General features: G+C 53.0%; 1 protein-coding gene across 1 annotated transcript; it reads right to left on the reverse strand.

The window, feature by feature from the left end:
* Positions 1-8,534: 8,534 nt before the first annotated feature.
* On the reverse strand, positions 8,535-12,096 carry A1O5_04590 (uncharacterized protein; the record flags this gene model as incomplete). The annotated part of the gene is made up of 3 exons (XM_007745194.1): positions 8,535-11,497; positions 11,548-11,791; positions 11,884-12,096. 3 exons carry the CDS (start codon positions 12,094-12,096, stop codon positions 8,535-8,537), a joined length of 3,420 nt encoding a protein of 1,139 aa, XP_007743384.1.
* Between the last annotated feature and the right edge of the window lie 845 nt (positions 12,097-12,941).

Below are 12,941 nucleotides of genomic sequence, written 5' to 3' on the forward strand. Positions count from 1 at the left end.
GCTGAACTGCTCAGCCTCAGATCCAATCTGGTCTTGCGCAGAACCACTTTCTGGGAAATCCCCAAAATTATATCCTCCCTCTTGCATCTCTTGCGCCGACAGATGAGCACTACCCGCGCAGAACCAAGACTAGGCAGTGATTCCTTCTGGTCTCTTGTCGTCCACCACAGTACTCGTCGGGCTGTTGAGCGGAGCAGTCAACCAACATCACTGGTACCGTGGGACATGAATCGACATCACAACAGAGTTGATTTGTCGCAAATCGATTGGTGGTTTCAGCGTGGATTTTGGCGACGGCTTGATCAGCCCTGCCAATGGAAGCCTCTAATGCAAGTCACCCGGATCCAAGTCTCGCGGATCCAAGGTCAGTCGCGTTGTACAAGTTTCGCCGCGGTACTATCTCCCAGTTCTCGAAGAATAGAGGTGTGGAAATGGTTTCCCGGCGTCGCTCTGAATGCTGAGGCTGACTGGATATTGCTTGGGGAGGTGATTTGGAGGTGGTCCTCAAGTTGTCGTTTTGGGGATCAGCGAAAAGCAATCATATCGAGAGTCGAAGACTCAAGACCACTCGTTTGATCGTGCAGGGAGTGGAGAGGGCTGTAAGCCGTTCCGTCGTCCAGATCAGAAGATGAAGAGAAGTTAAAAGGACTGTCAGATCCAACAAAGAGCGCTTGATGGGGAAAGACCGGGACTTCACACTAGACACCGACTACAGCAGACCGACCAGTGGTAGGGTATCGAACTGAGGTTCGCAAGGACTGGGTTCCCTCCTCATGGATCATCCGTAAAATATTGTCAGAAGAAAAAGCGTGAAACCGCAGAAAGACTCGGATATCTGCAACACACGAATCAACGAGAGAAACAAGCGCCTTCAACATGCATGACAGGATGGTATATGACTCTCATAAGTGTGCGGAAAAGGTATGGTTCACAATCTCGTATGGGCGGTTGGACCCCAGCTCGTCTCTCGGTCCCAACAGGCGATTAATGCCACGAGAGCCAAATAGTCCTCGGCGGAAGAAAAATACCGGTCCAGTCCCTTGCGCCATTGGCGTTGACGAAGTTGCTCGCAGAGGGTGCAGCTGGCTGATCATGGTGAGCAGCACGAGGTTCCTCCCGGGGCTGGCCCCGGCAAGATGCAAGAGAGAAAAAAACCCCCAAATTCTTACGCCAGAGCTTGGGTCCCTCTGGAGACTATGGGTTACTCAATGGTCAAGGTACTATCAGTCAGATCCACTCCGGAGAAAAGCCACATTTCGATTATCTACGTTCCAAAAGTCCAGAACGCCCGTAAAACGAGGCATTGGAGATCTGGAGATTTGACTGAGACCCCGGTGGTGCGGCTGACCATGTCCTAAGTTTGCCGGGCTCAAAGGTAAAGAGCGGTACCTGGTCAAAGCCGGTCAACGATGATGCCCCATCATTTAGCCTGCAAAGACGGTAGGGTACCTCTGCCTGCTGTGCCGAGACAAGGTGCTAGGAGGTTCGCTTTTGAGGAACGATCTACATCGACGATTCCACCAATGAAAAGGTTCCCGGGCAGGAGATCCTTGGAAAACGACAAATACGAATCGCTGCGCCCCTAGGGCACTCAATTGAACGACCAAGCCTGGAAGGTGCGCTATTGTCGACCACAGGCCCCAACGGTCCGACTTCTGGCCAGATCTTTGCTGCTAGCCACGAGTACTGCGTTATCGGTCGGAAGTGGAAAGCTAAACTATGTTTTCCCTTACGGAAAGGACCACGACAAAGCCCTGCGTGCACTCGACGCGGGATATTTCAGAAGCTTGACTCAGGCATTTTCACAGCAAGCTAGCCGGCTCAGACGGATGACTTCATGCAATGATCTTCAATGTCGCTTCGGCGTCGAGCGAACGCGCCTTGGAAAACTCTCCACTGAGCTGCGGTCACCAGTACCTAGCCCCGACAAACACTTGGCTGATCCTCGAGGCTAACGCCACTGGAAGCTGGTCGTGTGGCTTTCATGGGGGACCAAGGTGGTACGGATGACTCGGTTGAGAGGCCAGCATCCTCCACTCAAGTCATGATTTGAAGAGCGGCTATCAATGTGTGATGGCAAATGTGGAGGTTGAAGCAGTGTTGAACAAACTCTGTTCCACTCTACCCACTCTAACTCGATCCAAAGAACGCCCCCAGTGGGCGCGTGGCAGGTGGGACCCCTACTTGACGAGTTGATGCCCAAAACGACATTTCGTGTCTGCCTCGTCAGTCTAACTGAGACGAGACGGTTGCAGTTGCCCCAATGTCTCTATAGCGAGAATATACAGCGAACTCGAGCAGTGCTTGGGGGCGGGCGGCTAAAGATGCAGACAAAAGACCGGACAAGAAATGCCACGTTTGCATGAACCTGGGTGGTGTACCTAGGCGCATCAACAATATCCGCCCGAGGGCCGCAATTGATTAGCCACCCACGTCACCATCCAGACGGTACGTCCACTTTGTCAGCAAATTCTTAACCGAGAAAGTGGCGTGTGTGCGACTGCATGGACTCTGGAGCCATGGTTGTTGAACCTGGGTCTCGGATCCACTGGATGCATCAACTCGGTCAAAGCCTTGTGCTGGCCGAAATAGACGCATCCAGGCTAGTGAGAAAACTATGCAAGCGTCTAAAGGAGCCCTGTAAGTGGTTTCGATGCAGAAGGAGAAGGCAAGTCTGACAAGTCTCTTCCTTCACTGACCTCTTCGCTTAGCATGGCGATTATCACTGCCCACAGCGGCTTAAATCTTCCTTTTAGCCTGGACACCATCTGAATGCGGAGGTGTACGGAACAAAAGGCCAACCATTGCTCGTATCCGAGGGGCGAACGCCTTTGAGGTTACGACTACCATCAAGCAGTCAACAGCAGAAGGAGGGAAGCGAATCCAGACTTATGGATTCTGATGCAGCTCCCCATTGCCCGGGAAATGGTCTTCCAAGGACTTTCAGGGATTCTAGGCTGTGCGGAAATGCACTCCGATCTCCTGCCTATTGATGGAATGGTTGGAAGTGCCGACTACTGCCGCCTGGAGACCCCTTTGACCCCCTTCAGCCCCTTGTACCTTTTTGCATCCAAAAGGTTAGCGTCGCCTTTTTCCACGTGAACCGAGCACATTGTGGCGCTTAGCCCCAAGGCGAGTAACGTTCAAGGGCGGCAATGAGAGCATCGCCCACTCCGTGGCAGCTGCAGGTGTGATTATTCCCCAGACGCGAGGAGAGTGAACTCGGTCGCTAAAACAACGCGCTCGCTCAAAGGACGCCGAGTGCATCAAGGCGAGTAGTCGATCAATCGATTACCTTCACCTTGTTCCTCAGAGGATCATGCCTGTCGTGAGAGTTTGGACTACGTAGTGGGAAGTTTGAGAGCCGGATGCCTGAGAAATACATGCAAACTCTCTGCCAGTTTGATATGGTTTCTGTCGTCACTGTCTTCAAGAGGACACAGTCGGATTCTTCGGGCCCATGCTGATTCCAAAGGAAAACGCAGCAACTGAGAAACTCCAAACGCGTCTCTCCCAGTGCGGATGAGACACAGGCAGAGACCACCGGGGAATGGTCAGCAATTCTTTTTTCTCCCCTCCAAGAACTCCTGACAACCATGGCGCTGGCATCCTACCAAATGTTTTTTTAATCTACTAGGGCGCCAAAACCAGCACCGAATCGCACTACAATGGGCAATGCTGTTCTCCCATTGACTCGATTTTGCGAAAGCGGTCGATTTCGCATGGCCAAATCATGGCAAATGGTCGCTTCCAAATGCGCAAGACTCCAATTCTGGGAGGGGCATCAATGGCAGCTTTCCGAGATTGCTGGTCCCTTTCGGCAGCATTTCAACAGGGTTTTCGGCCGATGACCAACTACTCGTACGCAGGGAGAATGTCTCCCACATACCACTACCACCAGTACTACTAGATAACTCTGACTGCTTACTCGGTACATGCTTCGGAGTTCGGCAAAGTGACATGGCAGGGGTTGCAAGTTGGAGTGCAGTTTCGTTGTCGATCTTTGCATTCAGTACTGCCTCATTTTGCGAGAAACTAACCCCGGTGCAGTGATAACTTCAGCTTGGAAATCTGCAACAAAAGCGTCTTCTGGCACTCATCCATGCCCGAGTAGCGGCTCAAATTTAAGCTGAGAGAGATCATCCACTCATGCTGTCGGCAGAGGGCAAGGTGCTTCTCCGACGACTCTCTGTCTCTCTCCATTTCTCTCGCACTCTCTTTCTGACTGCTCGCTTAGGAAACTCCACGGACGCAAAGCGGAAGTCTGTTCGAGAAGCAATGTTATTTGACCATTCCTCTACCAGCATCAGACTTCTTGGTGCTCATGACCAGTTATTGCTATTATGTGTTTGTCTACTTTATCTATTGCCTGGTGGGCCATGCCTCCAGAATCTTCATCATCTATTTTTAAAAAGAGAGTTTAGTGGGCTGGTGGTGGCAGATTCACGCATCAGACCACCATTCCTACATACTAAGATTTCAGATGGCCTCCGCCTGTCCAAAACGGGGGAGAAGCGAGAGACTCGTTGATGCCCGACGTTCGGCTGCAGCAAGCCCTGGCACAAGGCACTGGAACCGTCGAACTCTACTTTGCTTTTCCGCCCCAACATCAACTCAGCCCGCAGATGGGCTTTGAAGAGGGCACAGCGACCCGGTGTTGTGCACTATCTGCCGCCGAACAATGCCTGCAGTCCCAACATGGTGTTTCAACAAGCGATCGACATGAAGGGATGCACGACGTTTGTCGCAGGTCAACAGGCCAGGTTATTCAAACATCGTTTTATTCGTACTTGCACACAGAGTACCGGGCTTGGCGCATGATCTCCTTGCTCTCTCCCGTCAAAAGTTTCGTTTTGTTTTGACCATTTTGGTGGTAATAGCTGAAAACACGTCGGAAACAGTTTTCAGGGCGGTTTGTCGCCGGGGGACTATGCCCGAGCAGGACGGGCGAACCGGTGAGCCGTTTCTGTTTTTAACAGTCGCCTCGACGCCGAAGTCCAAGTATTTCAAATCCTCCTCACAGCAGCTCAGCCCAAAGAGGCTTGGCCACTGAGAAGACAGCTCAGCGGAATGACCCCTAGGATGAATGTCTCTCCTCAACGACTGGCAATACCTAGATACGTGCCTCAGTGTATCGGAGGACGGCATGAGCAACCCCTCCTTAAAGCCGGCGCCATCATGTGCACCTCGTCGATCACCACCAACTTACGGTTCCAGTTTACGCCGATTGCTGTCTGATCTCTCACAAGGGAAGTGGCTAGTGTGGCTTGCAGGCATGGCAAGCAATAAAGGAACATCCAATAAGCCGTTGGCCATCCGCCAGTCGAGTTCACGTAGCAGAGAAAAAAACCCCACCATCGAATGTCAGAGCGGGTTCCCAGGAGTACTCACCAGGTGGCCACGACTCTGATTGGGACCAGATCTGGATATTATCATGCAGCAGTTTCTTACTGGGTTTGTCGATCCTGGTTCCAGCATCTGGGGGCCCATTTTGAAACAGCATGGTCAATTGGTGCCTATCTTGAGCAGTTGTGGCGAGAATCCAAGGGGCTCATGGAGGCTCATGCTCTCTGTTCTTTTCTGCTTGGGACCACGGAACCAGAGGACAATCTCGTACGGTGCTAACCCTTGAGGGCATAATCTCGCTGTTTCCAAAAAAGGGAACACGACCAAGACAAATGCGAAGATCTGGGAGCGAGGGAGCGAGGGCGCGCGCTTGTACGAGCCGCAGAGGAAAAATCGGGGACGGTTCCATTCCCGAAGCGTTTTGACTAAGTCCTAATCTCGATTCTCGACCGACCAGCCCGCCACAGGCAACTCGGAACTTCCGTCGCTGGGGACTGGTAACTATTATTTCTTTCCTTGCCCCCTCCTCTTCGGCGCAATCATGGCCTTCGACAGCTTGCCCTGCAGTCGCCAGATGTCTCCTTCTTGCTGGGGACTCCTCGAGCACGACGCTGAGGCCAGTGGGTGACTCTGAAGCTTATAACCAGAGTTCTAGGCCAGATCTTTTCTTTTCTCCTCCCCAGATCTAGCCCATGGAGGCAGTCAGAAAAGCTAAGCCCGTTACTCTCTACCTACGAGTAGGTCTCCGTCCTCGGTACGCTGCCCCCGCTCCCACGAATCCACTCAACTCTCCCTGTCTCTGGCAATCGTGGCGAACGGCCGTTGAACTCACCAGACCGGGACTGGTTGACGGTGTCACTACAAGGACAAGTACACCTCCGAATCTCCCTGGTCCCTGTCTGGGCCCCAGTCTATAACTGCATCAGGGTATTCGCGCGATCGCGAAGTTGGATGATCTCCCTGGTCTAGAACATCATCATGCAGCTCGTACCCTTCTCTACCTCCTACAGCACTGGGCAATTAGACCCAACCGCCTTGGATATTTCCAACGAGTTCCTCCTTACACCTGCTCACCTCGCAGGATTCGCTGAGGCAGATATTTCCGCTAGCCCCTTCCAAACGTGAAACACCCAAAAGTGGGAGCTGTACAAAACAACTCACGGGACCGTTTCTCGTCGTACAATACCATAATCCGGGACCTGGAAACCCCTCGAGAACTTACTTAGGGTACCAAAAAGGCCCAAAGAAATGGCCACTCCGTTTCGGAGGAGCGTTCAATGACCCAAAATTGCACGTTACCTAGCGTTGCCCATGCGTTCAAGTGAAATCAAAACCCTCGCCTGTTCGGAACTGTTTTGCGGCGCAGAGTCTAGACTCTTGTTTACGTTCACGAGACGTGTTGGGTCAAAGGTTGCACACTGGGCCAAAGGCCACAAGCCACACGCCACACGGACTTGGACTTCTAGATTTACGGCGCCCCCGTGAACCCGAGAACACAGGATGGGGACAATCTTCATCATTCGACAAGACGGTTCATTGTTCTGACGATCTGGTATTTTAGGTTCCAGGTGCCAGGAAGCTGGGTTTCCGGCCTTGGGATCTTCAAACCATCAGTCTCTCTAACTTCGTCCACTCTGTCGCACTTGCTCACTTTCAAGCTGGGTCCGTGCATGCTCTCTCGTCATGCCTTCGACGGGCATTGTCCTGTCGTTGCCCACCTTTTTCTGTCGGCAGGTGGTCGCTTACGTCAACATCTACCACGGACTGTTCTCGAACACCTCTTGTTCGGTAGAAGATGGGCGTGGCAAGACAACGGTTGGCAGATTAGAAAACCAAAAACATCATCGTCGATGAGGTTGCTGGCCGTTTCCAGTGCGATCTGCTTCTTCTTGCGAGATCACGCAGTGTCGTCTAGAGCACATGCCACGAGCCTCAGACTTTGGACGCCGATCTCCACCAATTCAGAGACCTTTCACGCACTATTGTGCATGAAGGCAACTCGCACCTTGACCACTGAGCTCATCCTCTCTCGATCTCTATTGTGTGTGCTGATGAAGCGTGCAGTATTGTGCTCTACATGCAAACTGCACTCCTGATCCTCACGGTGGTCAACATACAGCAGGGGTCTTTTTTCAAACCCATTGTACCCCTTGCACGCCTATTGCCGTCAGGAAGCGCGAAGCTCGTTGATTGCCCTTCTGGATGGAGGGGTGATGCGTTTGCCCAGTTAACGTCCTCAAACGGCCTTCGAATGCTATTCCTATTGAGTGGTAGGTGCCCAAATGTTTCATTTTTGTTCTCTTGCGATGTCCCTCGTGCCGAATAAGCCTGTCTCCCAGCTGCCACTGGCGGACAGCAGCGCTGACCACTGACTCACTTGGAGGCTTATAAGAATATAGCTACAGAAGAGCGCATCCTAGACATCGACTGGACTAGCACTACGTCTCCTTCCTTCCTTCAACTCTGCCTCGACCTCTCTCTCGACCTCGACTGTGAGAGCAAACGAGCAGGTCGACGTCTACATATCCAACGAGCATGACAGGACAGGACAGGACGGGCTACATACACTGGGTGGATATACGCTCGAGACTTCTCGCCTACCGAGATGGGTATGGAGTAATAGTTGTGCCGATAACTACGTAGAGTACAGTAGCTACATACACAACGACACGATATTTCCAACACAAAAGAGAGAAAAGATTTCGATCTGCCGACCGAGCGGGAGGAAGGAAGTAAATAAAGAGTCCAGAACTTCGCTCTCTGTACAGAGTAGGTAGTATAGTAATGCTTCTTGTTCTCCTTGTTCTCATGTCCTGGCTGGTCCATCTCGTCTCATCACATCTCGTCTCATGTAATTCATCAAAAGCTGCGTGTCATTATCGACCGGCCCACGCATATATCCCCATGTATATCGCCGTATATCTTCCCTTCTTTTGGATTGCTTTGCCTTGCCTTGCCGGTGCGTATCCAATCATTGCGAGTTGACCAGCGGCGGCAGAGTGACGACATCATACCATGTGTCTGAGGAGCACGTCGAAAAAAAAAAAAACCCCTTTTAAGTCACCAGCTAGTCCGCTTCCCCTTTCGCCATTTCCTCGCTTTCCTCAATCAAAACCCCATCCCTTTATCCATCCACTCACCCAGCCCACATCCGCTGATAGAAATGAGACAGACAGACAGAATCCATTTCATTCCTTGATCCCGACCCTGATAATGACGGCAATCTCCAGCGCCTTGGCCTCGCGGATCGCGCAGGACAGACACGTGCGCCCGACTCTCGCGACGATGGCGTTGCGGCCCTTTTCGGCGCACCACGCCCGGACGAGGACGTCCTTTTTCCAGAGTTGCGGGTCGCTGCTGCCGTGGAGATAGTGCTGCAGGAATAAGTCAGGTTGGGCGTTGGCGGTGGGAGATGTGACTGTGATGGTGCCGGCTGCAGCTGATGGTGCTGCTGATGGTGTTGAAGGAGTTGTAGTAGGCGTTTCGGCGGCGCACAGATTGCTCTGGGAACTGTGCGCAGAATTACTACCGTGGCTCCGTGCATCAATGACCCACACCCCATCGTCGCCCATCTTCGTCGGGTTCGGGGGATTCAGCCCCGGATTCTGCACAATCTCCGCGAGTGTCTTCGTCACGTAGGGATATGTCTTGTGCAGTGGATGGGCTGGGATGTGTTCTGCCACGCCCTGTATGTGTTTTGGGTGTTGTTGTTCATAGTGTGCATCCGCTGAGCCCGGTTTGAAAGTGGCGTGGCCGTGTGGGAGGCGGCACGGGTGTGAGGTCACAAAATACACGGCGCGATCAAGGCCGTAGCGGATCTGGAGCTGCGCCGTCCCGGAAGCGGACGTGTCTGCGGACGATGGATGAGAAGGAGAGATCGGCGGCGTTGTAAGCATGATATCGAACTGGGCCCATGCTGACAAGGGGTGTTCTGAAGACGCCTGTGTGACATCAGAGCTGGACAAGTGGACCTTGATATCTTTGACTGTCACTTCCGGTGCGCTTCCGTCATCCAATATGTGATCCGTCACCATACTAAACTCGGTCCCCATTATCCCTCCTTTGCCTTTGCCTAGCGGAGTTGAATCTTCGGCCAGTCTGTCGCCATCGAATATCCTAGGCCGATCGCGATCCGTGATTACAGGGAAACATTTGACCTTCACCCAGCGGTTGCTGAACGGCGTTCCAGTGTTCTCATACAAGGGGACGAAATCGGGCGTGAAGATCCAGCCCATGGACTCCCTCGCGCCCCGCATGGGTGCCATGACCCGTCCCACGATGCAGGATTTCGACCACCATGAGGATCCGTCGAGGATGAACCCGGATCCTCGAAGCGGTAGACGGGCTGAGCCCAGATCCCGCAGAGTCTGCGGGTTGGGGTCATTCTCGAGGAGCGTGGACATCAGTATATCGCAGATCGAGGTACCCGGAAGAATCATGCCAGAGAGCCAGCTGTGTGAGAGCCAGCCGCCGACGGTGGTGGGTGTAGCAGCATGTAGATCAACGTTGAAACTTTGAAGCGAAGGTGTCAAGTTGCCAGGATTGGTCGCGGAGGTGTTGTCGTCGGGACAGACGATTGCATCCATGAGCATCTTCTCCCTCTCTTCTGCGGAAGCCGTGCATAGTTTGTGCTTGAGGGATTCATGAAGCTGTTGGCTTCGTGGCCATCCAATGTTCGTGGCGAAGCGGAAGAGGCCGTCCACCATTACGGCCGGTTGTCGAGACATGATCGCCACGTCACAGACATCGAGCACTGTGTGTGGTTCGTAGTCTGTTCCGCCCAAGCCTATCTTGTGTCTGAGTTCGCCAAACAGTGAATGGTGCTCGGCCGAGGACTTCTGCTTGAGATGCGCCGGCCGATGTTCATGATGCTGCTGACGTTCGGCTGACGACTTCTGTCTGAGAGTCTGAGGTCGCTCCAAAGTATGGACCGGTGATACTAGAGCTGAATCCCTCCTTTCGATCCTCTTGACATAGGAGAGAAACAGAAACCGTCTGGCCGCCACCAGATCCCAATCGACTTTGAGATTGCGTAATTTGTTGAAATGGTGAATTTCCTCGCTGCTAATCTCAAAGTTTTCAGCATGGAGTGCCACGCCCAATCTCAATGCCGCGTCAAGTCGAATGACCAATTCGACGGCCAACAGAAGCTGGATGAGCAGCCACTTGCGCTCTGGGTCGATAATGAACCTGCCCGTTTCATGGTCGTATCGCGTCGTCCGGCTGTGTAGGATTTTTCCGAACCGCAATCTGGACTCGGGGACGCTCAAATCGAGCCAGGCACCAGGCGTGGTGAGGACCTTGACCAGTGCTTCGATTTGGATCTTCAGAGAGGTCTTGCCGTGTTTTGCCTCTGGGGGCACTCGATGAGGTGGAAATAGCAGTTCATTGAAGAGATGGGCATAAAGATCCGCCGCGTCCATGTGATTTAGGACCGTGACTCGCCAGCCCGCATCAAGGACATGATCGCGCAGCTCGCCGATTTTCTCCATCCTCTCCGCCAGGACCACCATGCTAATGTCCCTGACACCAACCGCTTTCCACGCGTGAGGACCTTCTCTGATCAGTCTGACTCTCTCCTGGGCCGGAGCATGCTTGCCGATTTTCGCATTCAGCTCCTCATTATCTTTGCCCAGGGCGAGCATCTTGAAGGCCTCCATGGCGGGCGCATTTGCAATGGCTAGGTCAATCTCCACATCCTTACCGTGCTCCTTGATCTTTTCGTCCGTCATGCCATCAGCGACCGGTCTTTCCAGGAAATAGCGCATTCCTACGGTGCCTGGCTCCCGACCTTCGATGCCCAGCATGTTCGGTCGTTCAAAGATCCCTAATTCGAACATGGGTCGTTTCCCCAATTCGAGACCTTCCTGCTTAAAGGGGGCCGCCATTCCTGGTTTCCAGTTTACTTCATCGGGGATGGGCAAGTGGGCGTGTAACGTCGCAAGCGCGAAGCTTTCATGCTTGATATATCTCCGGTCCTGGAGATCAGATATCTCTAGATCATTGTTCCATGGAAAAAACGCCTGGGGGAAGTAGCGGCCTCTCCGGCCCTTCTCGAGGACAAATTGAGGCGCGCCGGAGAAGAGATGCTCAACGTCTTCTTTTGTCAAGCCTCTAGAGCGGCGGACGCTTTTGGCATGATCGTCTGCGCCTTTGAGGGTCAGACTCATGTTCGCCTAGCCAAAGACGCGTGGGCCTCACCTGATTCGACATGTGATTGCAAACCCCCAGAATTGCTCCTGGGAAGCGCGGCAACTTTCTTCTCCGTGGCTGGATCCATGGGATGGGGCGTCTCGCGCTTCTCTGCATGAGGCGACGTGTTTAATCTCGTTGAATGCTTCTTCTTGGTGTCGGCGTGGCCGAGCTCTGGCAGGACTTCGGCGACCTTTGATGAAGGGATTTTGACACCCACATCTTCAGCCACTGCCTTTCGCTCATGGCGCGCCTGTACCCTTCATGTCAGCCTCATCGTAGATTGACGACGAAATACGCTGCTAGGTCGAGACAAGTCATGGCAACATATCATGTCAAACTCACCTCAATCGGCTGTGGGATTGGTGCCTCATTCTGACTATGACCCTCCCTCTCCCTCGATCGACTGGTTTTCCTGCTCAGCCGGCGGAAGAGTGAGGGTTTGGTGTCTTCCTGAATGCGCTCCGCCGCACCAGCATCCTGACCCGTGGGACCTCTGCCCCTGTTCTCCTTCTCCGAGAGCGACTTGCTCGAAGTCTTACGTGTGAGGAGATTCATGATGGATGATTAATAATGGCCCTCCGTGGCCGGAGTGGGCCGGCGTAGCTTTATTCGTCCTAGGACTGGAAAGGGAGGGGAAGCGTCTCTCTGATTGTCGCTGGAAAGGTGATAGGAAAGGCCTCTGGTAGATTTTTGATACAAAGAGATTGGGACGGTGGAAAAATTTGGCAACCGAGGGCACGCATTCATTGATTGCCTGTGCCAGTCCGTCAAAGCTTCTCAGTTGCGCAAAGCGGCAACGGGTCGCATGGGTGAGTACTGAAATCTGGGGGCTTTTTGGGGGTATGCAGGTTTTGCTAATGGAGTCTGAATGGGGCATTTGCTCAGATAATGTGTCGACGGCGGGTGACTGTGGTGACTGGATATATGAAGAGCCTAAGCGGGAATGGCATGCGGCATGCCAGCTATGTATTATGTCTGCTATGTCAGCGGGCTGCATGCGATTTATCAATACCTGCCACGTGATTGACTGAGCGATATCTGAAGACGTCGAGGCGTCACAAGCGTCTCAACCTCAGCCGCAGAAGAAACAGAGGTGACAGCCCTCAGCAATCCTGATGTCATCCGCTTCACTATCAAGAAACGCACTTGTCGCACTCGGTCGGGAATGTGCGGAAACCAAGGCTAGAGGAAGGCAACTGAGGCGCTTTGGGGATCCCGAGATATTTCCCGGCCACGCGCTCAGAAAGCCGCAGATCTTCTAGAAGACGAGAAAAAAGAAGAAAAGGAATGCTCTAGCAGGGCCTGATACTTGTGTAGTTCAATAACGATACATTCAATATGACGTATGCGCATGCACCAAGAGATTGACTTCTTTTCGACCTGGCAACGTCGTCGGTAAA

The sequence above is a fragment of the Cladophialophora psammophila genome, assembly GCF_000585535.1.
Source record: "Cladophialophora psammophila CBS 110553 chromosome Unknown aczJe-supercont1.6, whole genome shotgun sequence".
In the NCBI taxonomy this organism is placed as follows: Eukaryota; Fungi; Ascomycota; class Eurotiomycetes; order Chaetothyriales; family Herpotrichiellaceae; genus Cladophialophora; species Cladophialophora psammophila.